At 36.2% G+C, this 26804-nt stretch overlaps 2 protein-coding genes and 2 long non-coding RNA genes across 21 annotated transcripts in view; 3 read left to right on the forward strand and 1 right to left on the reverse strand.

Annotated features, from left to right (window-relative positions):
- LOC126591052 (uncharacterized) overlaps positions 1-3574 on the forward strand; it is a 39442-nt gene extending 35868 nt beyond the window's left edge. For 2 of the 12 annotated variants that reach the window (XM_050256598.1, XM_050256592.1), the window contains exon 10: positions 3243-3574. Coding sequence is in view for 2 of the 12 variants with exons in the window: in XM_050256595.1 (XP_050112552.1) it covers positions 1817-1863 (47 nt within the window). In the remaining 10 variants the exon portion in view is untranslated. Of the gene's footprint in view, positions 1-592; positions 634-716; positions 900-1283; positions 1439-1605; positions 1711-1816; positions 1913-2089; positions 2506-3242 lie in introns of those variants that run through there. The other 10 variants (XM_050256597.1, XM_050256590.1, XR_007612233.1 and 7 more) reach the window with 9 other exon arrangements.
- Positions 3575-4771: 1197 nt separating this feature from the next.
- Positions 4772-10689, forward strand: LOC126591061 (uncharacterized). Of its 5 annotated transcripts, XR_007612238.1 has the most exons (10): positions 4772-4935; positions 5099-5160; positions 5337-5412; positions 5506-5549; positions 5976-6127; positions 6496-6609; positions 6712-6802; positions 8308-9448; positions 9602-9663; positions 10377-10689. It is a non-coding gene; the product is annotated as an uncharacterized LOC126591061 (long non-coding RNA). The 5 variants fall into 5 exon arrangements; XR_007612235.1 differs by having other exon boundaries at positions 8308-9663; XR_007612236.1 differs by lacking the exon at positions 10377-10689 and adding an exon at positions 7426-7618 and having other exon boundaries at positions 8308-9749.
- Positions 10690-12702: 2013 nt separating this feature from the next.
- On the forward strand, positions 12703-24107 carry LOC126591054 (putative disease resistance RPP13-like protein 1). 3 transcript variants are annotated; one of them, XM_050256606.1, is made up of 10 exons: positions 12703-12874; positions 12996-13118; positions 13293-13574; positions 13707-13835; positions 14124-18437; positions 20720-21756; positions 22181-22494; positions 22584-22786; positions 23010-23250; positions 23351-24107. In XM_050256606.1, exon 5 carries the CDS (start codon positions 14189-14191, stop codon positions 18398-18400), a length of 4212 nt encoding a protein of 1403 aa, XP_050112563.1. In that variant the 5' UTR covers positions 12703-12874; positions 12996-13118; positions 13293-13574; positions 13707-13835; positions 14124-14188; the 3' UTR covers positions 18401-18437; positions 20720-21756; positions 22181-22494; positions 22584-22786; positions 23010-23250; positions 23351-24107. The 3 variants fall into 3 exon arrangements, with proteins under 3 accessions (XP_050112563.1, XP_050112564.1, XP_050112565.1); XM_050256607.1 differs by having other exon boundaries at positions 13361-13574; XM_050256608.1 differs by lacking the exons at positions 12996-13118; positions 13293-13574.
- A 1051-nt stretch (positions 24108-25158) lies between these two features.
- Positions 25159-25678, reverse strand: LOC126591066 (uncharacterized). The gene is made up of 2 exons (XR_007612243.1): positions 25444-25678; positions 25159-25205 (listed from the first exon to the last, which is right to left on the reverse strand). It is a non-coding gene; the product is annotated as an uncharacterized LOC126591066 (long non-coding RNA).
- Positions 25679-26804: the final 1126 nt, after the last annotated feature.

Below are 26804 nucleotides of genomic sequence, written 5' to 3' on the forward strand. Positions count from 1 at the left end.
TCTGGTGTGGTGGGAAAAAAAAATGCATGAAATCGTTTGATCTTGAAGGGACCATTTGGATCTCCACATGGCCAATCCTTGGATTTGATTGGTTCTGATGATACAAAAGCCTGAGCTTGACGGGTTCGTTATGCAAACAGATGATGAACCAACTAGCATTGCTGGAAAGGGAAATAGCTTTGACGAGTGAGGATAGTCATAGTTGCTCGAGAAAGAAACTTTATGATATTGGTCAGGCGTTTTATGGAAGGTCAAGAGGGTGTGGATATGAGGACCATATAAGTTGCATAATTTTCCACATCTCTACCAGTCTCTTCCAACTGGGCTTCTAGAGGGTGTGGATATGAGGACCATGAATGGTGCTGTCAAGCAATTAGAGGATGGTCTGAAACTTGAGCGGTCAAGAATGGAGCAGGAGAATATGAAGCAGTTGGAGCTGCAGAAAAATGGAAAGAAGAAGAGAGGAAGAAAAAAGAGGCTGATATGGCATCAAAGAAGAGACAAAGGGAATAGGAAGAAAGGAAGGAGAAGGAAAGAAAAAGAATGCATGTTGAAGCTCGTAGACAGCGGAGAGAACATGAAGACAAGTTACCTGCTGAAAAACTAGAGAAAGAAATGAAAAACCACTCCACTGTATGATTCTTTATGCTCTGCCTCATTTCATATATATTTTAAAATGTTAGATTTCACATTCTATATTGGGCTTTCTTGTATAGGATGGAAGAAGCCCTGGCGGTAAGAAATCTAAAATGGACAAAGAAAGGGGATTTGACAATTCCAGAAATAGTTTGGAGACTGAGCCTAGTACTTCAAGGATTTCAATAAGCAATGCCGGAAGAGAAAATATTATCCACGAAAAGTTCCATGAGGCCTCGAGTAGTTATGGATATAAAGCAGAGGTAAATGCTAATGACTTTTTAACAATCGATACCCGCCATATCTTAGGATCTAGTTGCATATGTTGAGTGCTTTTACTTGCATAGGCAGGAGCAGAGTGATAAACTGTGAGCATAGCATGAATTATAATCCTCTGTTGTTGAAGTTTGCATACGACCTCTAAATTTGTTGGGTTGAACCTATTTTGAGGCCTTCTTTATACCAGGAAATAGGGCTACACTCGCCTAAGTGCAAGAGTTCTCTTCTTTTAAAACTCCTAATAGCTTATCGTAAACTCAAGTCTGAACCACCTTTAGAAAGTTTCTTATTCATGAATAGCTGCATGCTGTTGTGCACTTTTACCTTGTCTGTAAAGCCTCTCGCTGATACTTCCTGTGATATTTAAGGTACCTAGCAATTTAGACAGAGAAATGGAGAATTCACTTGGCATTACAAGTCAAGTGCAGTATTATGACATCTCTGCATACAAAGAATCTGATGATGAAAATGACGATGACGATAATGTCATACCAAATAGTAAATTTATTCCTTCATGGTTAAGGTATGTTTTTCAATTGTTATATATGAAATATGATTTTCAAGTTAAAGAGCGTCACAATCATCTTGGTGATATGTATCTTTAGCGAAAGGCATAGATTGTGTACCCTTTGAAAGTGTCAACTCAGCTGCGCTATAAAATATCTGTTGTTTGGTTCTTGTTTTGTGCAGTAAAAACTGCCTGGCTTTTGCCGTTTCTAGCCAGAATAGAGCAGATCCAAAGACGATATTCGCCCCCCCCCCCCCCCCCAGAAAGCTTTTGCTGCATCTCTGAAGGTACTTTTATGGTTTAAAGTCCCGATCTTCGTAGCTATTGCATTGGCATTTTGGCTGGTCAATTTTTAGATACTGCTGGACTAAGTTCCAATATGCTCATTTGCAGTCCTCTTGCCCGAAAAGCATCAATTAAACAACAGCGGAATGTGCTAAACTCTATTCAGTATATTCCTCAGTAATAAGAGCTTTTGATCATGAAGAGGTAATGTTTACCTTTATTGATTATTCTCATTTTTCCTCTCCATGCTCTAAACTACATTTACGCTGCCAGTTTGGTTGTTAAAGGAGCAATTTTCCTTCTGCGAAATGTAAAATGCCTTTAGTTACTGCCTATCAAACCAAAATACTTGTAGTAATTGGTTTTTATTTCTCGTTGCAGATTTTCAAAGTCTATTTGTGAACAGTTTCTTGAGCAGGCAACACCCTTCCAAGCCGAAATGTAGCTGAAACGTCTAGAACTTTTTTTTTTAATTTTTTAATTTTTATATATAGGAGTCTGTTGTAACTTATCTCAGATAATTTGCAGTGTGATTGTAGTTAAGAAGAGTAACAAGTTCCATTGGCAGAAGGGCAATTGCATGAGCTATTGAGTAATTTGGTCAGCATCTCCTGCTGCCTTGATTTTTCTTTGGCGCCGCCACTTTGGTCGGCATTGGTTTCAGTTTTACTTTTAGCCTCATTCTCCTGAAGGATGATAAGAGAAGGCTAGAAAAGTATGTATTTTGGTATGGAGGTGTTGTAAGATTATGGATATATAGCAATCTTTATTGCCATTATTTTTCCTCTTTCGGTCAATTTGCTTATTCACGATCATACACCAAAAGATTGAACAACGAATCATATACTTCTTTTCCAAAAATTAAAGCTTGCAACTCTTGGAACATATATAAATTTCTTACACCAATGGAGGCCTCGGAACCCCGCAGCAGGAAACTGGAGGTGGAGGAGTAGCAGGCAACAGTCATTGATCATCAGAAAGAAACTGATGGTGAAAAACTAATTTTAGGACCACATCCACTTAAGACAAGACGGCAGTGATAGGAATGAATCTGTCGGAATTGATGGTTGGGTTTTACTGAATACTTGATGGACGATATTAATGAGGACGAGATGCTGATCATTGTACGGACGCGGACATAAGTGATCATCTGAACACAGAATTACCATCGTCATGTGACCTTTGGATCTAACTACACAGAATTTCCTTGTCGTTCCCACTTTTCATGAGAATAAACATAAGGAACCTATTAAGTTCCCTAATAGGTTCCTTATGTTCTGGCTCGACAATCTCAGGAACTTGGCCTTTGATGTGGAAGGGCTTTCAATTCCTCACCTCCCTTCAATCTCTGCAACTCTCTAGATGTCCAAAGCTAGCATCCATTCCAGAGGAGGGTCTGTCTTCTTCACTTAGTCAGCTTCGCATCTGTGGGTGTCTTATGCTAAAAGAGAGATGCCAACCAGGAAAAGGACAAGAATGGAGCAGGAGAAAATGAAGCAGTTGGAGCTGCAGAAAATTGGCAGACTGATTGTAGATTTTCAAAGTCTATTTGTGAACAGTTTCTTGACCAGGCGACACCCTTTCAAGCCGAATAGTAATTGTTATCTCAGATAATTGGCAGACTGATTGTAGTTAAGAAGAGTAACAAGTTCCATTGGCAGAAGGCCAATTGCCTGAGCTATTGAGTAATTTGGTCAGCATCTCCTGCTGCTTTCTTGTTTCTTTGGCACCGCCACTTCGAATGCCACTGGTTTTAGTTTTAACCTCGTTGTCCTCAAGGATGATAAGTGAATGCTAGAAATATATGTATTTTGGTATGGGGGTGTCGTAAGAGTATGTATATATAGAGCAACTTTATTGCCTTTATTCTTCCTCTTTTGGTCAATTTGCTTATTCACGATCATACACCAAAAGATTGAACATCGAATCATACTTTTCTTTTCCAAAAATAATAGTTTGCAACTCTTGAAACATGTATAGCTTTGCTACACGACTAGTATAGAGAATTCCATATTAGGTTAGATTACAAAATTTGCACTTAAAAGGCCGCATACTTGGTTTAAGTTAAGTTGACTAGCGCGGTGTGGTCACTTTTTTGTACCGAAATTCGAATCTCTACCCATTTCTATAGTTCATATGAATTTAGTATAAATTATCCTACGGTTTCGATAAAAAATAAATTAAAAAAAAAAAAACCAGTTCAAGAATAAATCAATGTAATATGTTCAAATGCAAAACTTGAGTGAAACATCAGCGGAATGATTTGATACTATCTCCACCACAAATTTGCTACACCGACTAGTATAGGGCCTCATATCGGATGGAAGATGTCTAAAAGGACGCTTTCTCACACAAAAAAAAAAAAAAAAAAACAGCATATTTGAAAACTTTTTGATACAAATCACCAACTGGGTAAGCTGAAAGTTTAGAAATTTCCAATTGCTTAAGCTCAAAGTTGACAAATTTCCAATTGGGTAAGCTCAAAGTTAAAAATTGTCAATTGAGTAAGCTCATATTTCACCCCCTTTCCAATTAATGAAGGAAACTATATAACTTCTCACAGATACAATTTGTCAAAACATGTCTATTGTGATTAATTACCCTTGTATTATTCGAGCAATGTGATATCAAAATGATAGCGTACTTGCCCTATAAAAATTATTTATGGCCGTTACACTTTTAGACTATACACATGAATTAGTCATTCAAAACATAGGAACAATTGCCATGCGTTTTCCTGGTCTGCCAAATGATCAACTTTGTCTTCTTGTCCTTTGTGTTGTGTTAAGGTGGTTGCTGCATTTTTGCCCCCTTTTATAGATAAATGAAGGGCGCTACAAAGCTTCACATATCTCTATATCTCTATATACTAAAACCCAATCAGGTGATACTGTGGATGACCAGTGATGGGACGCTTTTGTCCCTGGCTTTTTCCTCCGATTGTTCCTCTCTTTGGTTTTTGGGGCACTGAAATGCCGCTTATGCCCATTGATTCCACGTGTCCGTCATCGGTGGATGTTTTGGCTACCCTTTGTACGTAGTCTCCGCGTGTCATCGTTGTTGGTAAGGAAGACCCTTCCAGCGTCTTCCATTTTGTTCCATCGCCTTTCTGCTTCTCTTCCTCTCTCTTTCTCTCCCTCTCTTGCCTCAAATCCAATCCGATCATCTAAAAACGTACTCTCTCTATTTCTCTCCGCCGTTTTCCAGGAACCGATCATGCGTTTCAGGTGCTTTGCTTCATTAACTTCTTGATCATTTGTTTGGTTAAGAAGAAAATTTCCAAATAGATTAGTATAAAATTCAAGCCTTTGCCTTTTTGTATTGAGTATTCTGTTGTTTTTTTGGTATTTTTTGTGTGGTTGTTTGATCTGATTTAGTTTTTTATTTCAGGAAACGTTGTTGTTCAAATTTTAGGGTTTTTGTATAGAAGCTTGCAAGCCCTCTCGAACCAGGTATGACTTCTTTCACTTTCTTTTGTTTCCGGGAAAATTTAGGGCTCAAAAGTGTGTATAATTGTAGAAGTAAATAAAAGTCTCAATCTTTAAGTTGCTTTGTGCAAAATGAAATTGAATTTTGATTTTGTGTTTCGGCATACTCTTACTGGAATTTTGTGACTTGAGAATTATAGAAGTACTGGGATGAGAATTAGAGTGATTTGAAATCGGAGAACAAGGAATTGCAGGAGGGTAGTGATAATGATAATGGTGAGGATAATATGATGATAACACAAATTCACTATTTTGCACAGAGTTTTGAAGACTGATTTTTTTTCTTTTCATTTTTGTATTTTTGAACAGGTGGTGTTCTGGTTTTTCATTCCTTCTCATCACTTCTACAAGAGGTTTGTTTTCTTTTCTGCATTTATATACTTCTACATGTTCTTGGTTTGCATTTATTTTACTTGATTGTATTAGTGGTTGTTTTTGTTTTCACCCAGCTACCAAAACTTTGCCTACACTGTCCTACAATGTCCTACATTGTCCATCTTTGTTTTTATGTTTCATTTTCTGAAATCTTCATGTTTCTGTGCATATAGATATGTATGTGTATATATTGTTAGCTACGGGACTGTAAGCAGTTGTGGATTAGTGTCAAATTGCACTTATTTAGTGGTTAGAGTGTAAGTAATGTGCTTATGCATATGTGTGTGTTAGTTTTAATTTAAGTTTCGAGAGAATCTGGTATTGGTTTGTTTACCAGTGTGTGAAAGATGCTGCATTTGGCTCATAACAACGCGACTGATGAGATGATTTGTTTGGAAATGCAGTCTGATTATATAGGATTAGCAAGCGCCATGACGTCGAGAACTTTGAGGAAACGGCTTCATCAGGAGGAAAAAGATAAGAGAATTTGGAGACGGCGGAGCCGGATGATCTTAATGTGCCTCTATGTGGGAATTATTCATATAGGCATACAGAGGTGAGGCTTTTTTTTTATGTTTTTTTTTTTTTAGGGTAATAGTTATGTTTGGCCTTTTGTGATTGATATCTTTCTGAGATGCACCATGAAACAACACTTAAAGAGATCTGGGATGATGAGCAGAGAAAGGAACACCTCCATTGGACCCTTCTGTTTTCTCAGTTGATTGGACAGTGGGCATTGTGGTTAGGTAGTCATGATTGTCAAGAAGACGTTACTTTTTTGTTGGAAAAGCTTTTCTCTCAACTTTGCTAAGGGATGAGGCATTATACAGCTAAATTTTTAGAACATGATCTAACGAAATAAACAGCAACCTTGGTTTTGATTTCTAATCTTGAAAAAACTTAAAATGTGGGTTTGTGGGACAGGAGTGATGTCATTGAAATAGAAACACCGTGCCAAGGGGAAGGGAGAATTGGCACTAGATGTGATTGGATACTTAATGACTATGCCATCAGTGAAGTCATTGGAAGAGTGACAAGGTGCGTATCATTTCTGATTTTTATTATTATGAACTTTTAAGATATAATTATAGAAAGTACTGATCTTTTTTCATGCAACATTGAAATTGACGTTGGAGAAAGGCCAAAGGATTGTGAGATGTTAGTTCCATGACAAAATTGGTTTCGAAGAATTTTAGTGTGCGATCTTGAAGCATGCTCAATGGCCTTAAAGGTGGCTCTTCTTCTAGATTAAATTACTCTTACTGACATGATAGGAAACTTAAGCATGTCATTATTTCATGAAGCTTTGGGAAATGATTCATATGTATCTATTAACTATATAAGATGGAGTTCGGATGGACAGGTATTTTTTTCTTACGTTTCATCAAGCTTTTATCTAATATACATTTATCTTTTTCAATCTTTCTTATACATTTAAGATAGTCAAAGGAAACAAATCACAGAGGAAAACGCACAAAAGTTTGATCACGTCCTATAGAATTGCCAGAGAAGGTCATCTCCATGTAATATATCCTACAAACATGGGAAGAGAAGAATGCTCCATATCGAGTTTTAAGAGATCCATTTGTTAGGACAATGGCAACATATACATATACATATACATATATATATATATATATATATATATATATATATATAGACCAAATTAGAATTGATTACTAATCTGTGGTGAACAGGATACATTCATTTTATGCAATAATTTCTTATTCAAAAGATATAAAGAAATTGATGAATAACTTTTAGATCAAAGTTCAAATTTTGTAGTTTCTGTTTTCCGTTAAGATAATGTTCTATAGTTAGACTTCTGGTGTTCGATAGATGCATATTTTGCAGATAATGAATCAGAACGGAAGAGGCAGCACGTGCAGTCTGTTTCCGCTGTGTCAGAGAGATTTGATGGGAAAATCTCTCTAACAAACATCACAACAGCTTTTGGCTTAGAAATGTTCACAGTTGTCTTCATCCGAAACGAGTCAATCAACTGTATACCATCACCTTCAGTCATTGAGAACAATCTTTGAGACAAGTAGGATTATATCTTCTTGAGCCAGTTTTTAACCATGGTCAGCTATACGTTGCATTATCTAGAGTAACATCAAGAAAATGTCTCAAAATTTTAATATCTCATGGAGAAAATGATGTAAAAAATTATACTGCAAATATAGTCTTTAAAGATGTCCTTCAAAATTTACAGTGAAACTGTTAACTGTTATGCTTACCTACGTTTTGTCTATACACAATGAATTATATAAGCAAGCCAAAGATAATGTACAAAACAAACATTAAACTTGGTTATGTTTTAATACAACTATTTTTTTTAACTTTGCCCACATTATAGATTCTTTTGTATTATTCCAACTTTATAATGTGTTAGACTGTTTCATATATGCATAGAAACACTGGTTAAATTTTCTTCCATTTTTTGTCTCCACATTGATATACTCTCTTTGAATTTTTCCTGTTTTCTTAAAGCATTTTTGTATTTCTTATTCAATTATTCAATAAATTTCTTTATTAATGATATTATGCAACGAAAACGTTATGTTTTTAAATTATTGAATCCTTGCTTGAACAATACATGTACATTGTCGACATTTGCTATACTTTCTTTGTGATTATGTAACCGTCTGGATTTAAATTTATAAAATGTGTATAAAAATATTACATTTACTTAAAAACATGTTAATGCTAATCTCTTTTTTTTCTACAAACTAGGTAATCAGCCTGTTGAATCTCGCTTGCTTGCACAGTTGATCACCTACTTTGTTTCATATGGAGGTACATTCCTGTAACAATCAGTAGTTTATTTAAAAAATTATAATTTATTGCTTTTTCCATATATGTTTGCCGCTTAAATTAAGTTTTTGCTAACCCTTCTCTTCCGAGGAACTGGTTATTACTGACGTACATCTTCAATGTCTGCTTTTCACCTGGTCTTAATACATGATTAACTACTTCCTTACCCATAAATGGATTTAGTTGGACATCCAAAGGTATTATCAAAGATGTTGCAACCAAAATTGTTAAATCTATCTATCCAACATTCTTATTATTAGTTCGATAGGTTAAACAATTGTACAATTCATATTATCTTCTTCTCCTCAATCAAAGGATACTGGCGAAATATATCTATGATTAAAACATGTAGGTTCATACTTTTGGATGTCCATCTTAAGTCCTTAAATGATTAACTAGGTAGTTTACCATCTATTTACAACAGGTGAAAAGAAGAAACTGTTTGTTTATATATTGGTAACAATCAGTTCATCTGAAGAGAAAACATGGACATGATGATGCTGCTAAAAATCAAACCACAAACAACTCACGGATTCATATATCTGTATACCACAAAGACACTAAATAAGGCATATATGATCCATCTCTGAACATCATTTGTTGCTATTTTTACAATTTAAAAAAAAAATATGATCACTTGCATCGCTTTCTACAACATGTTTCACATTTTCAGTTCATTGTAAATAGTGCTACTTACTTTGGTTACTTTTCTGTTACATTTATATCCCTCTACATTTTTTTCTGCGTTGAAACACCTTTAAACCAATGTTGAACAATGATGGCTCCTCTAAAACCTAACTCCTTACGTTGCCTGACCAAGATTTTGCCCTAATTTCCTAATGATAATTTTCTTTTTTTCGTTATTTCCCGTTTTTAACCGATAGGTCTTTCTATGAACTTGCTGTGTACAAATTTTTTTTTCCTTCTCTACACTATGGATTTCTCTCATTTAATTACAGTATCATGTGATTACAACTTTCCTGTAGTTTTTAAAATCTCTGACAATAAATTTATGTCACTATTGACATTCTACATCTCTCTCGCTTCCAAAAATAACAAGGTATGTTACCACTCCTCATTATGTGCATATCTGTGATGTCGATAATTTTAACAAACATCCATTATGTCACCTGTATCCAGCTAAAAAATGAACATACTTTAACCAGCTCATTTCCACATTCATTCGTTTAATTAAAATGTTGTTTCATAACAGGTTTGACCCCAATTTTTTCATTGTGTTATAACAATGTGATTCTAGCTTGCACAAACTACGAGGTATGCTCCAACCTATTCAACCAACATTATAGAATCCATGTTCTGTGATGGAAAAGGTTATGATAAATTGCAAAGTAGATTTTCTATTATGAGTTCTTCAGCTGATTTGGGGCATGTTTCTTTACAATGTTTAATTTCATCTGGAAACAAATAGTGTTTAGAATCACCAAGTCATACAAAAGTATTTTAAATTGTTTTTTAACCAATCTATTGCCAACTTTTCCAACGGGTTTCTTATTTTATTTTCTATTATTTTGCAAGAAACCAAAGCCTTTCCATGCTCGAGACTTAATGTGTGCTTAAGAATTAATCTGTTTTGTTTGTTTGATCATTATGTTATAATACTATATGTGGTTGCAAGTTTGAAAAATGTAGGGAGACAGATCAGTTATGAACAAATTAGCATGGTTCATCCTAATGCTATATAAGTTAGGTTGCTGATTTGTTTCCTCATTTTTTTCATTGGTGATTTGTGTTTTCAGTGACTTTCCATTCTTCTGTAATAAGTTTTTGTCAAGAGTTAATGTGTTTAGTTTTTTTTTGTTTTTTTATTTTTTTATTTCTGTTCTGTGTGGTTCTGTGTCATGTGATTAGAGGTTTCAAAAGAGAACCATTACTTCTTTTATTTGGTTAGAGGAGTGGGGAGGAAGTTCTGTTCAATTTTGGTTTTTCTGATGGCTTAGGAAGAAATTATGTCACTATTAATATTGCAGGTGTCCAGCTTGCAAAAATTACAAAGTATGCTATCTATACTTCTTAGGTACATTTGATTCAAATTGATAGATTTCGGTGAGAAAGAAACTATTATCTTTTCTTTTAGTTAAGAACTCTTAGGACATCAAATTTGTAAAAGATGTGAATATTAGAACAATAACAATAGAACCACTTTTATCTTTTCTTTCAGTTAAGGACACTTGGGATATCAAATTTGTAAAAGATGGGAATATTAGAACAATGGCAATACAACCGTCGATCCATATGATTGTAAACAAATTTCAACATATATCTAAATAGTATTGCATATCATATCTATTTAAAACTTTTTGCATGTTTTATACAGTTTTAAAACCCGCAGCAACGCGCGGGCACCGTTGCTAGTATATTATAAAATTGATTAGAAAAAGCCATTTTAAAAAGCGAAATTATAAGTGCCATCATTTGTCAAAGGATGTTCGCAATAAGTCGGTTACTAATTTTCTTTATATTATTCGAGAAATGTGATATCATGATAGTTGTATATTGTTTTAGTGTCGTTACATACTTAAGACTAGGCACATGAATCAATTTTTCAAAACATAAAAGTTTTTCTAATTATTTTTCTTTGATGCTAAGTTTCTGATCACACATTATTGTGTTATATTTGAAATTGACTCAATGGTAAACTAGATATGTGATTCTAGAAAGAATATAACTTATTAACTTTTGTTGTACGTGGATTGTCACGAGGATAGTGGAACTGCAACTTTTCTAGCATGTGGAATTCTGACACAATCGCAAACGTATTCCTTTTAAAATTTGTTTGTTTTGTAGCTTTCTTATCTTTTATATTTTGTTTTAGAGAGATTTTGTCTTTTATTTTTTTATCTATGTATTTTTTTTCTTTCGAAAAGTGAGGTTTATGTTATTTTTTTATATCAAAAAAATTTCTTGTACCATCGAGATTCTACCAAAATAAAATGACAAACGATAAATAATCTACATTAAATTCATCTAAATTATGAAAAGAACTAGGATTTAAACCCGAAATACTGGGGCAATGCACCACTTGTAAAAACTTCACTCCATCATGAATCTTACTCAATTTCATTTCTTAAACATCTATTCAAGGGATAGGCTTTTTAGCCAAAATATTTTCTGAGATTTGCATAACTCATCACTTTGTTTTTGAGATTTGAAATCAATATAAGTGGTCTATAAGATTGTCTACCATCAATCATTTTGATTATTCCGTGAAACATTATGTTAAATAAGAATCAAAATGATAAAAATACATTTAATTTAATAAACAATAGGCCAAAATGATCTGACAAAAATTGAAAATATTTTTGTCATTTTATTCTTATTTAATGAATATTTTTCATAGAATGACCATTAATGTGGACAATTTCAAGAATCAATTCTATTAATTTCAAATCTTAAAAACCAAAATAATGAATTATGCAAATTTGAAGAACTATTTTAACTAAAAAAATCTTCGGGACATGGTAAGTATAAGTGTGGAGTTACTGCCCTTGTGACTAAACGATGGAAAAGCCGAAGCAGGACTCATGGTGGCGACTTTGGTAAAATCTAGTGTCGGTAGGGAGCTCTTGGGGTGTTTGCCAATTTCCAATGCTTTTTCGTGATCTGCCAAATTATCAACTTTGCTTTCTTGTCCTTCCAACCGTGTGGCTCACGATAAAAGTTGCATTTTTACTCCTCATCTTAAATTATGATGTACTTTCATCATATATTTTAAATTCTGTTATGTATTTTTAATTTAACTCTAATTAATTTTTATATTAAACATTTTTTTTAATTTACAAATTTAGGGGCGTATTCAATTGAGAATTTGAGAGATTTTAATGAATTTATAAATCTATGGATTTTTATGGAGTTTAATTGATTTGTAGATATTCTATATAAAATTTTGGTTCAATTCCCTCGAAATCTCATGGGAAGATGTGAGATTTGTGAATGCTTAAAATACACTACGAAATCTTCCCAATTCCCTCTAATTCCTCAACTTTCTCAAATTCTTTAAAATCAATTTCTAATTGAATACACTTAGAATGTTATAAACTTCTTTAAAATCTTAATTGAATACACCTGAATTTCTAAGGATTTTAATAAACTATCTTAAAATTCTAATTGAATACACTTAGAATTTCAGAGAATCATTTAAAATCTCAATTGAATACCCCTAGATTCATTAAAAGAATTAAAATCCTTTAAAATTCCAATTGAATACACCTCCTTAATAATCTTAACATTATTTTTTTTATTTTTTTATAACAAAAATTTATGACCCAAGGATAGTAAAGAGGGGATAAAGAGGAAAGTAGCACTTTCTTTCTTGCCACAAAGGATATATCATGGTAAATTGAATTATTGAAGAGCTCTAAAGTCTTTTGCCATATGGAATCTAGAATTGTTGATTTTCATAAGCGATCAGATCGATGGAAACGCGTCCCTTCATCTTCTTGATCATCCGAAAACTTCAATTAATTTAGTAAGTTCTTCTTCCAGCTATATCTATATGGGAAATCCATTATTTATTCATTAAATATTTCATTTTCTTCATCTTAATTGCAGCTATATATATATGGTTTAATGTTCAACACTTTGTGCAGTCTTAAGCTCGAGAGATCAAGCTTCCAGGGAACTACTTAAATCTTAATTGCACTAAAGTTTTCAACTTCAAGTCTTCAACTGATCCTCGGAAGCAAGTGTCCTCGTGATCCGACAACTTCCATGTAAGTTCTTGCTACACATCCGGTTTTATATCCATTCGAGTTTCGAGTTATGTAACTTGTCGTGTCCTAAATTAATAGTGGTAGTTTAAAATGTAAACAAAATATAATTTTTGACATATCCGATTGAGCTCCTCTGTACCCATATAATTAGTTTCATCTGCTTAAATTGTGCAGCTGTGACTACCATGTGCTGCTTCTTGTGCTTTGTGCTGTGCGCTCAGGACAGGAGTTTTTTATTACAGAGGAAACAGGAGAAGACAAAATTATGCCCTGCGACAATGAAGAGATAGAGAAAAGAAAGAGGAGGATTTATCATAGCAAATTGAACTATTGAAAGCTCTGAAGTCTTTGTCGTCTGGAATCTGGATTCTTCGACTCCAATACGAGATCAGATCAGATCAGATGCAATCAAGTCTCTTCGTCTTCATGATCATCTGAAAACTTCAATTTAATGCAGTAAGTTCTTCCAATTATATTTATATGGGAAATCCATTATTTTTATTTAATTATTTCATTTTCTTCATCTTAATTGCAGGCCTTGCAGCTATATATATATTTATGTGGTTTAATGGTCAACAATTTGTGTAGTTTTAAGCTCGAGAGCTCAAGCTTCCAGGGAACTACTCAGTCTTAACTGCGCTAAAGTTTTCAACTTCAACTGAAACTTGATCCCTGGAAACAAGTGTTCTCTTGATCTGACGACCTGACGACTTTCACGTAAGTTATTGCTACACATCTGGTCCTCTTACTAGTGTAACGTGTTTCAAGTTGTGTACCGTGTCGGATTATAAATTAATAATGTTATTTTAAAATGTAACAAAGATATGATTTTGTAGTCTCGAATTTATCTTTTGTGCTTTGTCTTTCAAATTAAGCAATTTTGAGTAAAACGTAATTGAACTTATCATGTAATTGAACTATTTGACAGTAAAACGTAACGTGACTCACATACCCGATGGAGCCCGTGTACCCAAATAATTAGTTTCATCTGTTTAAATTGTGCAGATGTGACTACTTGTGGGTCTTGATTGGTATTTTTTCAACGGATCAAACTTCCAATTCAAGAAACTATGGCGGCAGAGGCTTTTCTTGTGTCATTCCTCCACGTGCTGGTTGACAAGTTGGCGCGTCGTGACGTCTTGAAGTACTTTGGACTCGTAAAAGGCGTCGATAAGAAACTGACGGAATGGATTGCCACCTTGTCTGCAATTGGAGCTGTGCTGATTGACGCGGAGAAAAGGCAACTGGCGGATGAGAGCAACATACTGAAGCTCTGGCTCGATGATCTCAGGGACTTGGCTTTTGATGCGGAAGACGTGTTGGATAAATATCATACTGAAATGTTGAAACGTCAGATACATCATGCTCATTCCAGCGCAACAAGCAAAGCATGGAAATCAATTCCTAATGGTGTTTTCAACTTCAAGATGAACTCAGACATACAGAAGATTACTGAGCGTTTACAAAAGATATCTGTACGAAAAGACCAGCTCGGTTTGAAAATTGATACTGGGACGTTGACTACAAGGGCATGCCAACACATACCGCCTAGTTCTAGCCTACCAGATGGACCTGTGATTGGAAGGGAGGAGGACAAAAGGAAGATTGTTGAGCTGCTGTCAAAACAAGAGCATCGTGCTGTCAATTTCGATGTAGTTGCAATTGTCGGTATGGCTGGAGTCGGAAAGACAACACTTGCTGGACAAGTACTCAAAGATATGGTTGCAACCCAAATGTTTCAACCAGCTGTTTGGGTGTGCGTATCTGACGACTTCAACCTTGAAAGAGTGACAAAGCAAATTCTTCAATCAATCACATCTCGGCAATATACCACAGAAGATTACGAGAAGGTTCAAAATGATCTGCATAAGGAGTTAGCGGGGAAGAAGTTTTTAATTGTTTTAGACGATGTTTGGAAAACGTGTAGCTATGGTGAATGGATGAAGCTGCAGTCCCCTTTTCGTGATGGAGCACAAGGAAGCAAGATAGTTGTGACAACACGTGATACAGATGTTTCAAAAATGATGGGAGCTGCCACGCTGGTTCACAATTTGGTGCCTATGGAAAATGATGTTTGTTTGCAAGTATTTGAGCAGCATGCATTTTTGAATGCTAACAACAATAGACCACCAAACTACGAGTTACTTAAGGAGAAAATTGTTGCAAAGTGTAGGGGATTGCCTTTGGCCGCGAGGACCCTCGGTGGTGTTCTACTTCGTAAAGAAATAGACGAATGGGAAGAAATATTGGACAACAAATTGTGGAGTCTCTCGAATGAGCATGACATACTTCCCGTGTTGAGACTAAGTTACTTTTATCTTCCTTCACATTTGAAAAGATGCTTTGCCTATTGCTCAATACTTCCAAATGACTATGAATTCGGGGAGATGCAAATGATCCTTTTGTGGATGGCCGAGGGTTTGATTCATCCTCGACCAGAAGATAATAAGCAAATTGAAGATTTAGGTGCTGATTATTTTCGGGAGCTTGTATCTAGGTCATTGTTTCAAAAGTCAACTGCAAATATTTCAAGATATATGATGCATGACCTCATTGGTGATTTAGCACGATGGGCAGCTGGAGATATTTGTTTTAGATTGGAGGATAAGCAAAATGATGATGGTGTACAACTTAATCCGAAGGCACGCCATTCGTCTTACCTTTTGGGTCATTGTGATGGGGTTAAAAGATTTGAGGCATTTTCTGAAGTGAAATGTTTGCGAACCTTCTTGCCACTAAGAAAGGGTTCTACCTACAATTTTTTAAGTCGTCTGGTTACCTTTGATTTATTGCCAAAATTGCAGTACTTGCGGGTGCTCTCTTTTAATGGCTATCGTATAACTGAGCTGCCAAACTCAATCGGTGATTTGAGACATCTACGGTATCTTGACCTTTCCTACACAGCTATAACTAGTTTGCCTAAATCGATAAGTACTCTTTACAACTTGCAGACATTGATATTGGAAGGCTGTAATGATTTGAAGTCATTGCCTGCAGACATGAGTAATCTAGTTAATTTGCGCCATCTCAACAACTCAAATGTATCTTCGTTGGAAGGAATGCCTCCAAAACTAGGTAGATTGGAGAATCTCCAATCTTTGCCCAATTTTGTGGTGTGTGGTGGAAGTGATGAATCAGGGATAAGAGAGATAGGGCCCCTATCGCATCTCCGAGGGACATTGTGCATCTCAAGATTGGAGAATGTGACTGATTTCGAGGATGCTCAGAAGGCTGACTTAAAATGCAAGGAGTGGCTTGATTCTTTGGTTCTAGAATGGTCTCATTCAAGCGACACAAGAGAAACTGAATCCGCTTTGCTTGACATGTTACAGCCTCATAGAAAGATCAAGGAGCTCACCATCAAGAGTTATGCCGGAAAGGAATTTTCATCATGGGTTGGAGGTCATTTGTTCTCTAATATGGTGCTTGTGCGCTTAGAGGAATGTAACAATTGTTTATCGTTGCCTCCTCTCGGACAATTGCCTCATCTCAGAGAACTTTATATTATTGGAATGAATGCAGTGGAAAGTGTTGGTGCTGAGTTTTGTGGAGAGCGTATGTTGCCTTTTCGGGTATTAGAGACTCTTGAGTTTGTGGAAATGCAGCATTGGAAGGAATGGCTTCCTTTCCAAGCCGATCATGAAGGTGGTGCTTTCCCTTGCCTGAAAACACTGTTAGTAAAAAAATGTTCTAAACTGGAGGGTAAACTGCCAGAGAACCTCAATTCTTTAGCTAAGCTTGAAATTGTTGAATGTGAAGAATTAGTGGTTTCAATTGCCAACTGCAAACAACTTCGTCAGTTAAACATTGACGGTTGTAAAGTGTTGGTGCACACAGCTGCTAAGGTTGAGTTTGAGTACTTAGAGTCCTTGTGCCTTTCAAACATTTCGAAGGTGATGTCTCTGCAAACAGGGGAATTGTTGAAGAAGGGATTAAGCAAGGTTAGAGATTTGAAGATCAGTGGATGTGAGGAGGTGACGTCTTCACTGAAGAATGAGGAGGGTAGATTATTGCAGCGGTTGACTTGTCTTGGCCGTTTGGAAATTGAAGACAACTCTCGTCTAGTTGAAGAATTGGGAAAAGAAGCAGAGGAGTTGCAAATATCGGAGTGCAAGCTTGAATATCTAAAGTTAAAAAAGTGCGAAAATCTTTCGAAGCTACCAAAAGGATTAAATCAGCTGTCGTCTCTTCAAGAGCTTCGCATACACAAATGTTCAAGTGTAGTTTCTTTTCCAGATGTTGGTCTGCCACCTTCTCTTAAAGACATCCGGATTACATCGTGCGATTCGTTGATATATTTTGCAAAATTCCAGATTCCCCAAAATCTCAGAAGAATAGAGATAAGGAAGTGCAAAAGTTTGAAATCACTAGTAGATGAGGAGGCTGTTGGTTCTTCTTGGTCGTCGTCTTCTCATGGTTGTCTTGAGTACTTGATTATCCATGGATGTGAATCTCTGACGTCGTTATCATTGAGTGGCCAGCTTCCCAGGACACTTAAACACCTTGAGATAGAGAATTGTGACCGACTGGAGCTAATCGCAGGGGACGGGTTCTTCCGCGACAACACCAATGATTGTCTTGAATATATTTGGATCTGGAATTGTCAAAATCTGAAATCCTTACCGGATGGCTTATGCCACCTCAGCAATCTTCAATGGCTAACTATTTACAGCTGTGGAAGTCTTGTTTCCATCCCGAGACTGAGTGGGGGGAGAAGACCCTCCAACCTGAGCCTGATCATAATCAGGGATTGCGAGAAATTGGAGGCGTTGCCCGAAGACATGCACAATCTCAACTCTCTTGAGGATTTGACCATCGACTACCGTGAAGGTTTGACTTTTCCTCCCAACCTAACATCACTTTTGATTTGGGAGGTAAAGAGCTGTAAGTCATTGTGGGAGTTGGAGTGGGGGTTGCACAGACTCACCTCTCTTAGGATGTTGGGAATCCGTAGTACAGACCCGGATACGGTGTCGTTTCCACCCGACATGGTACGGATGGAGACGCTCAAATCTCTCGCTCATCTCAGAATAGAAGGATTTCTGAATCTGAAGAAACTGAGCAGCAAGGGCTTTCAATTCCTCACCTCCCTTCAATCTCTTACACTCTCGGATTGTCCCAAGCTAGCATCAATTCCAGATGAGGGTCTGCCTCCTTCACTTACGCAACTTGAAATCAATTGGTGTCCAGTGCTAGAAGAGAGATGCCAACCAGGAAAAGGACGCTACTGGCACAAAATATCCCACATCCCTAAAATAGAGATAGATTGGCAGCCGATTTGAAGCTGATAGTCGATTCGATCCCAATCTCTAGGCCCAGGTATCATCTTCTCAAGGAATGTTTTGTTATTATTATTATTATCCACAATATTTTTTTATTTTTTATTTTTTATTTATGTCCTTCATTTGGCTGAAGATTTTTTTTATATTTATATCCCACATCCCTAAAATACGATAGATTTTAAGGTGATTTTAAGCTGATGGTCGATTCGATCCCAATCTCTAGGTCCAAGTAAGGAATGTTTTTATTATTATTACTAGTGTTTACCTACATACTTTGTGTGTATGAACATAGTTTTTTAGAAAATAAGAAGAAAAGAGGGAGAGAGAACGTGGGGGTTGGGAGGTTTTTGTTTTTGATTGTTTTTTATTTAGGCCATCTCCAACCGAAGGGTCCAGAGGGCCATAGGGCCGAAAATAGCCCTAAAACCGTCTCCAACCGAGGGCTAGGCCAGAGGGCTCTGGAATCTGGGGGGGCCCCACGGGATCGGAGAGGGCTGTAGGGCTGGAGGGCTGGCTGCTTTCGGCCAGCCAGCCAGCCCCGGGCTGGCTTTTTTTTTTTTTTAATGTTTTCTATTGCTGTCGGTTAAAACCGACAACATTAAACAGGTTTTATTTTTTTTTTAATAGTTCTACTATTAGTGTCGGTTATAACCGACACTAATAGTTTGAATGTTTTTTAATACAACGGCTAGTAGCCGTTGTATTATTAGGCCTTTTTTTTTTTTTTTTTTTAACTTTTTTTTTTCCCTTTTTTTTTTCCTTTTCATATTAATCAAATTTTGTTTCATATTTTTTTTCAATTCTATTTTACAAAATTTGTTTCAATTTTTTTTTAAATTCTATTTTTTTCCTATAACTTCTATTTTACAAAATTTGATTCATATTTTATTTCCTATAACTTCTATTTCACAAAATTTGTTTCATAATTTTTTTCAATTCTATTTTTTTTTCCTAGGCCATTTATACAACATTAAATTAAATTAAGTAACATGAAACAATTTGTGTGTTGCGCCTTACTTCAGCTTCTTCATCAGACTCCTCATCTTCTCGTCTCATTTGCGCCCATTTTGCTTCCAATTTGGAATTGGATGAGGACCCCCAATTGGAATTGGATGAAGATCCAAAGTTGGAATTCATTGCAAACTTGAATTGAAAGAGATTGAATTGCAAGAGATTGAATTGAAATAGATTGAATTTAAAGTTGTGTGAATTATAGCCCAATATCCACCATATTTATAGCAAAAAAAATTCAAATCCAACGGCTAGCTGACATCATGTTGACGTCACCTAGCCGTTAGATTTGAATTTAAATTGTAGTTTTTAAATAATAAATTATGTTTGACCCTATGGCCCTTTGGTCCTCGGTTGGAGACAGTTTTTTGTGACAGGGCTAAAACGAGCACTCTGGCCCTCTGGCCCTCGGTTGGAGACGGAGGCAAATATGGCCCTGTACTGTTCATTAAAATATTAATATCTTGGAGAATCTTGGAGGGCCAGAGGGCTAAAACGAGCCCTCTGGCTAGCCATCGGTTGGAGATGACCTTAATATTAGGGTTAGAGGCTTCAATAAAAAAGGTAAAATTTGGACATGTGAAATTACATTTTTGCCCATTATTTTTTTGTGTGATAAAAAATTATTTTGTCTTTTCACCCTCTTTTGATTAACAAAAAGAATTTTATTAATTAGTCGAGATTATTATAGCATATCCTATTTAAAATTAAAAAATAAATAAATATACTCCACTTTTCTCCTGTTCCTCTCTCTACATTTCTCACGTTCTTCTACCTTCTCTCCTTTTTTTTATTTGTCTTTTTTTTTTTTGAGTTGTCTTCTGTGCTCATTAATAATAAGTTGTAGTAAAATTAAAAACAAATTTAGTTGCACACGTGGAGCGTGTGTGCCAATTGTTAGTTATTATTATTACTAGCATATGCCTCACACTTTGTATGTAAAAAATAAATTTTATTTTATTTTAAAACGGGAAGGAGAAAGAGAGAAAAAAGAAATGTGGATTATGGAGAGAATTTTTATTGTTTATATTTTATTTTTTCAAACATAAAGGATGTTAGGATTATTTTTGGGTGAGGGTTTGAAAAAAAACTGTAAAATTTAACTTGAGTAAATTTACTTTACTGTTCATAATTTTATTTTATGATAGAAGACAGAATTATCTTTTTATTCTCTTTTTGTTGACAACAGAGTTTTATTAGTGTAGTTTAGATTATTATCAATCATCTTTATTCTTGTAAAGTAATCCACAATATTAGGTTTTTATTTATGTCCTTCAGTTGGCTGAAGATTTTGGGGTTTCATTTCAGGAGTGGCTGCTTTGGGAGGCCTTGCTCTGAGAGCCAATGTTTGACGACGACAACCATGGCTATTTCTAGGCCCAGGTTTATTCTCCAACATTCCTCGCAACACTAGTGTATTTGGAGCCCGTGGGATCTAAGATTGAGTTGAGTGAGCAGGATAGTGCTGTTGAATTTGAGTATGATTTCCTGACCTTGGAGGCAAAGGACTTGGAAAACTGGGAATCTGGGGAGGTGGGAAAGAAATGCAGGAAATGATTTGATCTTGAAGGGACGGGTAATTTTGGATCTCCACATGGCCAATCCTTGGATTTGATTGGTTCTGATGATCCAAAGCCAGAGCTTGAGGGGTTCGTTGTGCAAACAGATGATGATCCAACAAGCATTGCTGGAGAGGGAAATAGCTTTGACTAGTGGAACCTTCCAAGCATTACAGCTGAACATGCCAGCATTCTGGAGCAGCTGTGCCAACCTGCCTGCATGCTAACATACTCTTTTGCTTCATTTAAGTTGCATAATATTCCAAACCTCTGCCAGGTCTGTTCCAACTGGGCTTCTAGAGGGTGTGGATACGAGGACCATGAATGGTGCTGTCAAGCAATTAAGGGATGGTCATAGTTACTAAGAAACCATATGTCTCCAGTTGCGAAAAACTTTGGGAAGCTTAATCCGGAGCTTCCGTGCATTGCTGCATCAGTTTCTAAACCTGAACCATATGCAGATAGACTTGGTGTAAATTCCGTGAACACTGAGTTCAGCTTTACGGGCACTCATAAAAGCTCCAAACAGAGGCTTGGAGTCCAAAACAGCAGCAAGAGAAGATATAACAATAAGGAGAGCCTGAGCATGTCATGGGAAACAAACGATATTAAGAGGACCACTGGATCACTTCATAACAGGTTCAGTAAACCAAAACTATCTGGAAAAACCAGTTTGAGAAAAGGTGGTCCAAGTTTGTCAGAGCAGGAGCCGAAGCGTAACAATATTGTGTCCAGCATGACTTCTTTCATTCCACTTGTTCAATAGAAACAAGCAGCTTCTTACTAGTAATCTTAAATCTTTGAACTTTGGATGTTGCATTACATGTACATATTCCATATGGTTGTTTTTTGAGTGTGGATCGTAATCGTATGTCTAAACTGAGTTACAGTACGGCTGATGGTCTCGTTTTTACTGAATTAAGGAATATTTGGTTTGGAGTTGTAAATTAGTAATGCATGATTGGGATTATCGAGTAAAATAAAGTGCATATTTGAAAGTCCCATGAAAATTGAGTTGCCTTAATATCCTCCATAAATATTAACAGGTGATTTCATCTTGTCATAAGGAGCTTGATAGTGATTCATTTGTTTTCTGATTGTGTCATTGTGAATGTCTTGTGAGCATTCTGCGATATTTTTCTTTTCTTTGTTTCTTCGTTTCCTCGAATGACTTGATTCAGTATTTTAACCTATTTGTGCTTACTTTCAGGGAGGAGGGACATCAAAGTGAAGGCCCTGGAGGCAGCTGAAGCTGCAAAGCATCTTGCAGAAACGAAAGAGAATGAATGCAAGATAAAGAAGGAAGCCTTGAAACCTGAGCGGTCAAAAATGGAGCAGGACAATATGAAGCAGTTGGAGCTGCAGAAAAAGAAAAAAAAAGGAGAGGAAGAAAAAAGAGGCTGATATGGCATCAAGGAAGAGACAAAGGGAAGAAGAGGAAGGGAAAGAGAAGGAAAGAAAAGAATGCGTGTTGAAGCACGTAGACAGCAGAGAGAACATGAAGACAAGTTACCTGCTGAAAAAGTATGATTCTTTTTGCTCTGCCTCATTTCATTATATCTATTTTTGCACAATGTTAGATATCACATTCTATATTGTGCTTTCTTGTGTAGGATGGAAGAGGCCCTGGCGGTAAGAAATCTAAGAATGAACGGAAAATAAGAAAATGGAGGAAGAAAGGGAATTTGACAATTCCAGAAATATTTTGGAGACTCAGCCTAATACTTCAAGGATTTCAGTAAGCAATGCCGGAAGAGAAAGTATTGTCCACGAAGCGTTCCATGAGGCCTTGAGTGATTATGGATGTAAATCAAAGGTAAATGCTGATGACTTTTTAACAATCGATACCCAACATATCTTAGGATCTACTTGCATAAGTAGTGTGCTTTTTTACTTGCATAGGCTGAGCAGAGTGATAAACTGTGAGCATCGCATGAATTACAATCCTCTGTTGTTGTAGTTTGCATAGGACCTTTAAACTTCTTGGTTTTTAACTATTATGAGGCTTTCCCTTTTGCTATCTTTATATTGCAATATAGGAAAGAAGGCTACACTCGTCTAAGTGCAAGAGATTGTAAACTCAAATCTATAAAGCCTCGTGCTGATACTTCCTACGATATGTAAGGTACTGAGCAATTTAGACAGAGAAATGGAGAATTGAATTGGTGTTACAAGTCAAGAGCAGTCTTATGACCTCTCTCCGTACAAAGAATCAGATGATGAAAATGTCGATGCCGACAGTGTCATATCAAATAGTAAATTTATTCCTTCATGGTCAAGGTATGTTTTTCAATTCTTAATTCTTATATATGAAATATGATCTTCAAATTATAGAGCATCCCAATCATCTTAGCGATGTGTATCTTAGGGAATGGCATAGATTGTGTACCCTTTGAAACTATCAACTCGGCTGCGCTCCTCTAGAATTGGTTCTTGTTTTGTACGGTAAAAGCTTTTGCGTTTCTTGCTAGAATAGAGCAGACCCAGAGACGATCTTCCCCCCAGAAAGCTTTTGCTGCATCTCTGAAGGTCCTTGTATGGTTTAAAGCCATGGTCTCTGTAGCTGTTGCATTGGCATTTTGGCTAGTCAATTTTTAGATGCTGCTGGACTGAGTTCCGATATACTCATTTGCAGTCCTCTTGCTCCGAAAGCATCAACTAAGCAACAGCGGAATGTTCTAAACTCTGTTCAGTATATTCTTCAGTAATAAGAGCTTTGGATCAAGAAGAGGTAATGTTTGCCTTTAGTACCGCCTATCAAACCCAAAATACATGTAATAATTGGTTTTTATATCCCGTTGCAGATTTTCAAAGTCTATTGGTGAACTGTTTCTTGAGCAGGTGACACCCTTTCAAGCCGAAATGTAATTGTTGTCTCAGATAATTGGCAGAGTGATTGCAGTTAAGAATAGTAACAAGTTCCATTGGCTGAAGGGCAACTGCCTTAGCTATTGAGTAATTTAGTCAGCACTCCTGCTGCTTTCTTGTTTCTTTGGCGCCGCCACTTTAGCCGGCACTGGTTTTAGTTCTACTTTTAACCTCATTCTTCTCAAGGATGATAAGTGAATGCTAGAATATATTTTGGTACGGTGGAGTTGTAAGATTATGTATATATGCAGCAATCTTTATTGCCTTTATTCTTCCTCTTTTGGTCAATCTGCTTATTCACCATCATACACCGAAACATTGGACATCGAATCATATGCTTCTTTTCCAAAAATTAAAGTTTCCTTCTCTTGAGACCAAGAGAAGTCCACACTAGGTTAGATTACAAAATTTGCACTTAAAAAGCCGGAGACTTGGTTCAAGTTAAGTTGACTAGAGCATTGGGCTCACATTTTTGCACCCAAGTTCGAATCTTCTCTCATCTTCGTAGTTTAGATGATTTATTGTGGAGTATACCATCGTTTGTTAAAAATAAAGGCTTAATAGGACATTGCTCTAGTCAATGGACTGGCGTATGAGCTCCGATAGGACAACGGCATATGAGCTTCGATCAATGAAGCCCGAACAACCTCCAGTAAGTAACTGTTCTTCCGCTCTGCTACCCCATTATGCTGGGGTGTATGGCTGGTTTGGTATTGCTGTGCTTTGAAAAAAAGCTACTGTGAGAATAAGCGGCTGTGCTGTGAGAATAAGCGGCTGTGAAATAAAGCCAGTAGAGTGTTTGGTAAACTTTTTTGTGAAAGTGCTTTTGGAAAAAAAAACAGGATGATAGTGTCTTTTCATTAAAGAAGCATTGTAGCTCCGTGTGCTTTGAAAAAACTGGCTTTTTTTCAAAGCAGCAAATAGCAGCTTCAGCTTTTCCTTTGATTTTCAGCTTATTCTCACAGCAGCTTCCAAAATAAGCCATTTTTTTCAGTTTACCAAACACAAAAATGACCCTCAGCTTTTTTTCACAGTGGCTTTTTTTTAAATCACCTCAATCCCAAACGGGGCCCAAGACTAGTGGTTTGATGAGCAATTGCATGTGTTGATAAATACTACCGAAATTCAGAACTCAAATATTCTCCTCCATTATCAATGTGGAGAACCTGAATCTCTTGATAAACCCGAAGGATCCATTACCCCAAACGTCGATGCCATAACCAGACGTTAGATTTTCTCTTCTCCTTCTCAGATTCATCCACTGTCAAAGTTTGATGCAACTTGCTCAAATTATTTGACATTAAGTCCAAGTAATAGGGCTTCCCTCGCCTAACGCCACAACCAATCGTTTGCCTTGTTCGGATGTCCTTAAATACACAAAATTCAGGCCAACAATTTCAACAACAAAAATATGGCAGTGGTTATTTGGGCAACTAACAGAAGGTTATAATCCAAAGATGGAACAACTAAAACAGAATTCAAACTTTTGTGAGGATGGTTTACGGAGTGAGACCTGTCTAGAATCAAATGTCATATGATCCGTAGCACCGGAATCAATTATCCATGCACTGTTAGAAACAGATGCACACTTATTTAAAATCTTACCACCATTACTTGCAGCGGCTACCAATGCAGAGGCATTCCTAGTGGCATCATCATTATCCTTTAACCTTTGTTTCAATAACTGCAAAAGTGGAGGTCATCTTGGAATTCTTCTTCTGAGGATCACGATAGTGGTCCAACCATTATGGAAACCTCATGAGTTCAAAGCATTGGCTTTTGGTGTGACCATTTTCTCCGCAATGATCGTATTTGTAGATGGACTTGTCAGCACCATTAGTATTTCTTGCTCTGTCCTGCTGTTTTTTAGAGGATCCGTTTTGATGTGTCACCATCTCCCATAAAGAACTATTGGGATTTTGTGAGATAGAATACGTGCATCGGTGATGGAAGATTTTGTGGTGGCGTAGATATGATTTGATGGGTGAGATAAGTAGTTTCGTTCAAGTTGTAGCACTGATGATTCAGGAGTGCAGCGAGGGTGTTTTTAGGAAGTTTGGACGAAACACTCACATAACTGTTCGCTTTTAACGAAAAATCACATTTTTATTTTTTTCTTATACTATTCACTACATCTTTATTTATCCATTTTCATTAAAACTAAAGTATTTTTGGACTTTTCGTTGATTTTTTTTTTTTTTTTATAGGGGAGAGATGGTATTCTTCCGAACAAACTTTGATATCAACTTGAAAAATAGTGTTTTGAGTAAGTCTTCGTTATCTTTTAGTAGAAGAACTGTACAGGCACACATAAACTTTAGATCCATTGTATAGATCCTACAATTAAGCTATATACTTTGGATCCATTGAATTTATTCATTCCTGATGCATGGTCTGTAAACTTTCTGATACAAATCACTAACTAGGTAAGCTCAAAGTTTCAAAATTTTCAATTGGGTAAAGCTCATATTTCACAAATTGCCAATTGGGTAAGCTCAAAGTTCAAAAATTGTCAATTGAGTAAGCTCAAGTTTCACAAATTGCCAATTGGGTAAGCTCAATGTTCAAAATTGCCCATTGTTTGTCGTTAGAGCGTTACTGTGGTTTTTGCTCCCCTTCTGATTAATGAAGGATAGTATTAATTTTTCATAGATAAAATTAATCAACAAAGTAATTTAGTCAATTGTGGTAATTTCATTTCGAGCAATGTGATGTCATAATGACTGTGTGCTTGCTCTATGAAAATTCTTCATCGTTATTACACTTCAGACTAGACACATGAATGAATCATTCAAAACATGATATCAAGTTTTCTAATATTTTTTTATTTGATGTTAAATTTTCCTTTACACGTTATTGTGTTGTTTATTTAGAACAGTAACTAACTAGATAAGTGATTTTTGTAGGAAAAAAAAAACAACTTTTTAAACTTTTCCACCATGTGCTGTTCGTGGAATTGCTGTCCT

Source organism: Malus sylvestris, chromosome 11, assembly GCF_916048215.2.
Source record: "Malus sylvestris chromosome 11, drMalSylv7.2, whole genome shotgun sequence".
NCBI lineage: Eukaryota > Viridiplantae > Streptophyta > Magnoliopsida > Rosales > Rosaceae > Malus > Malus sylvestris.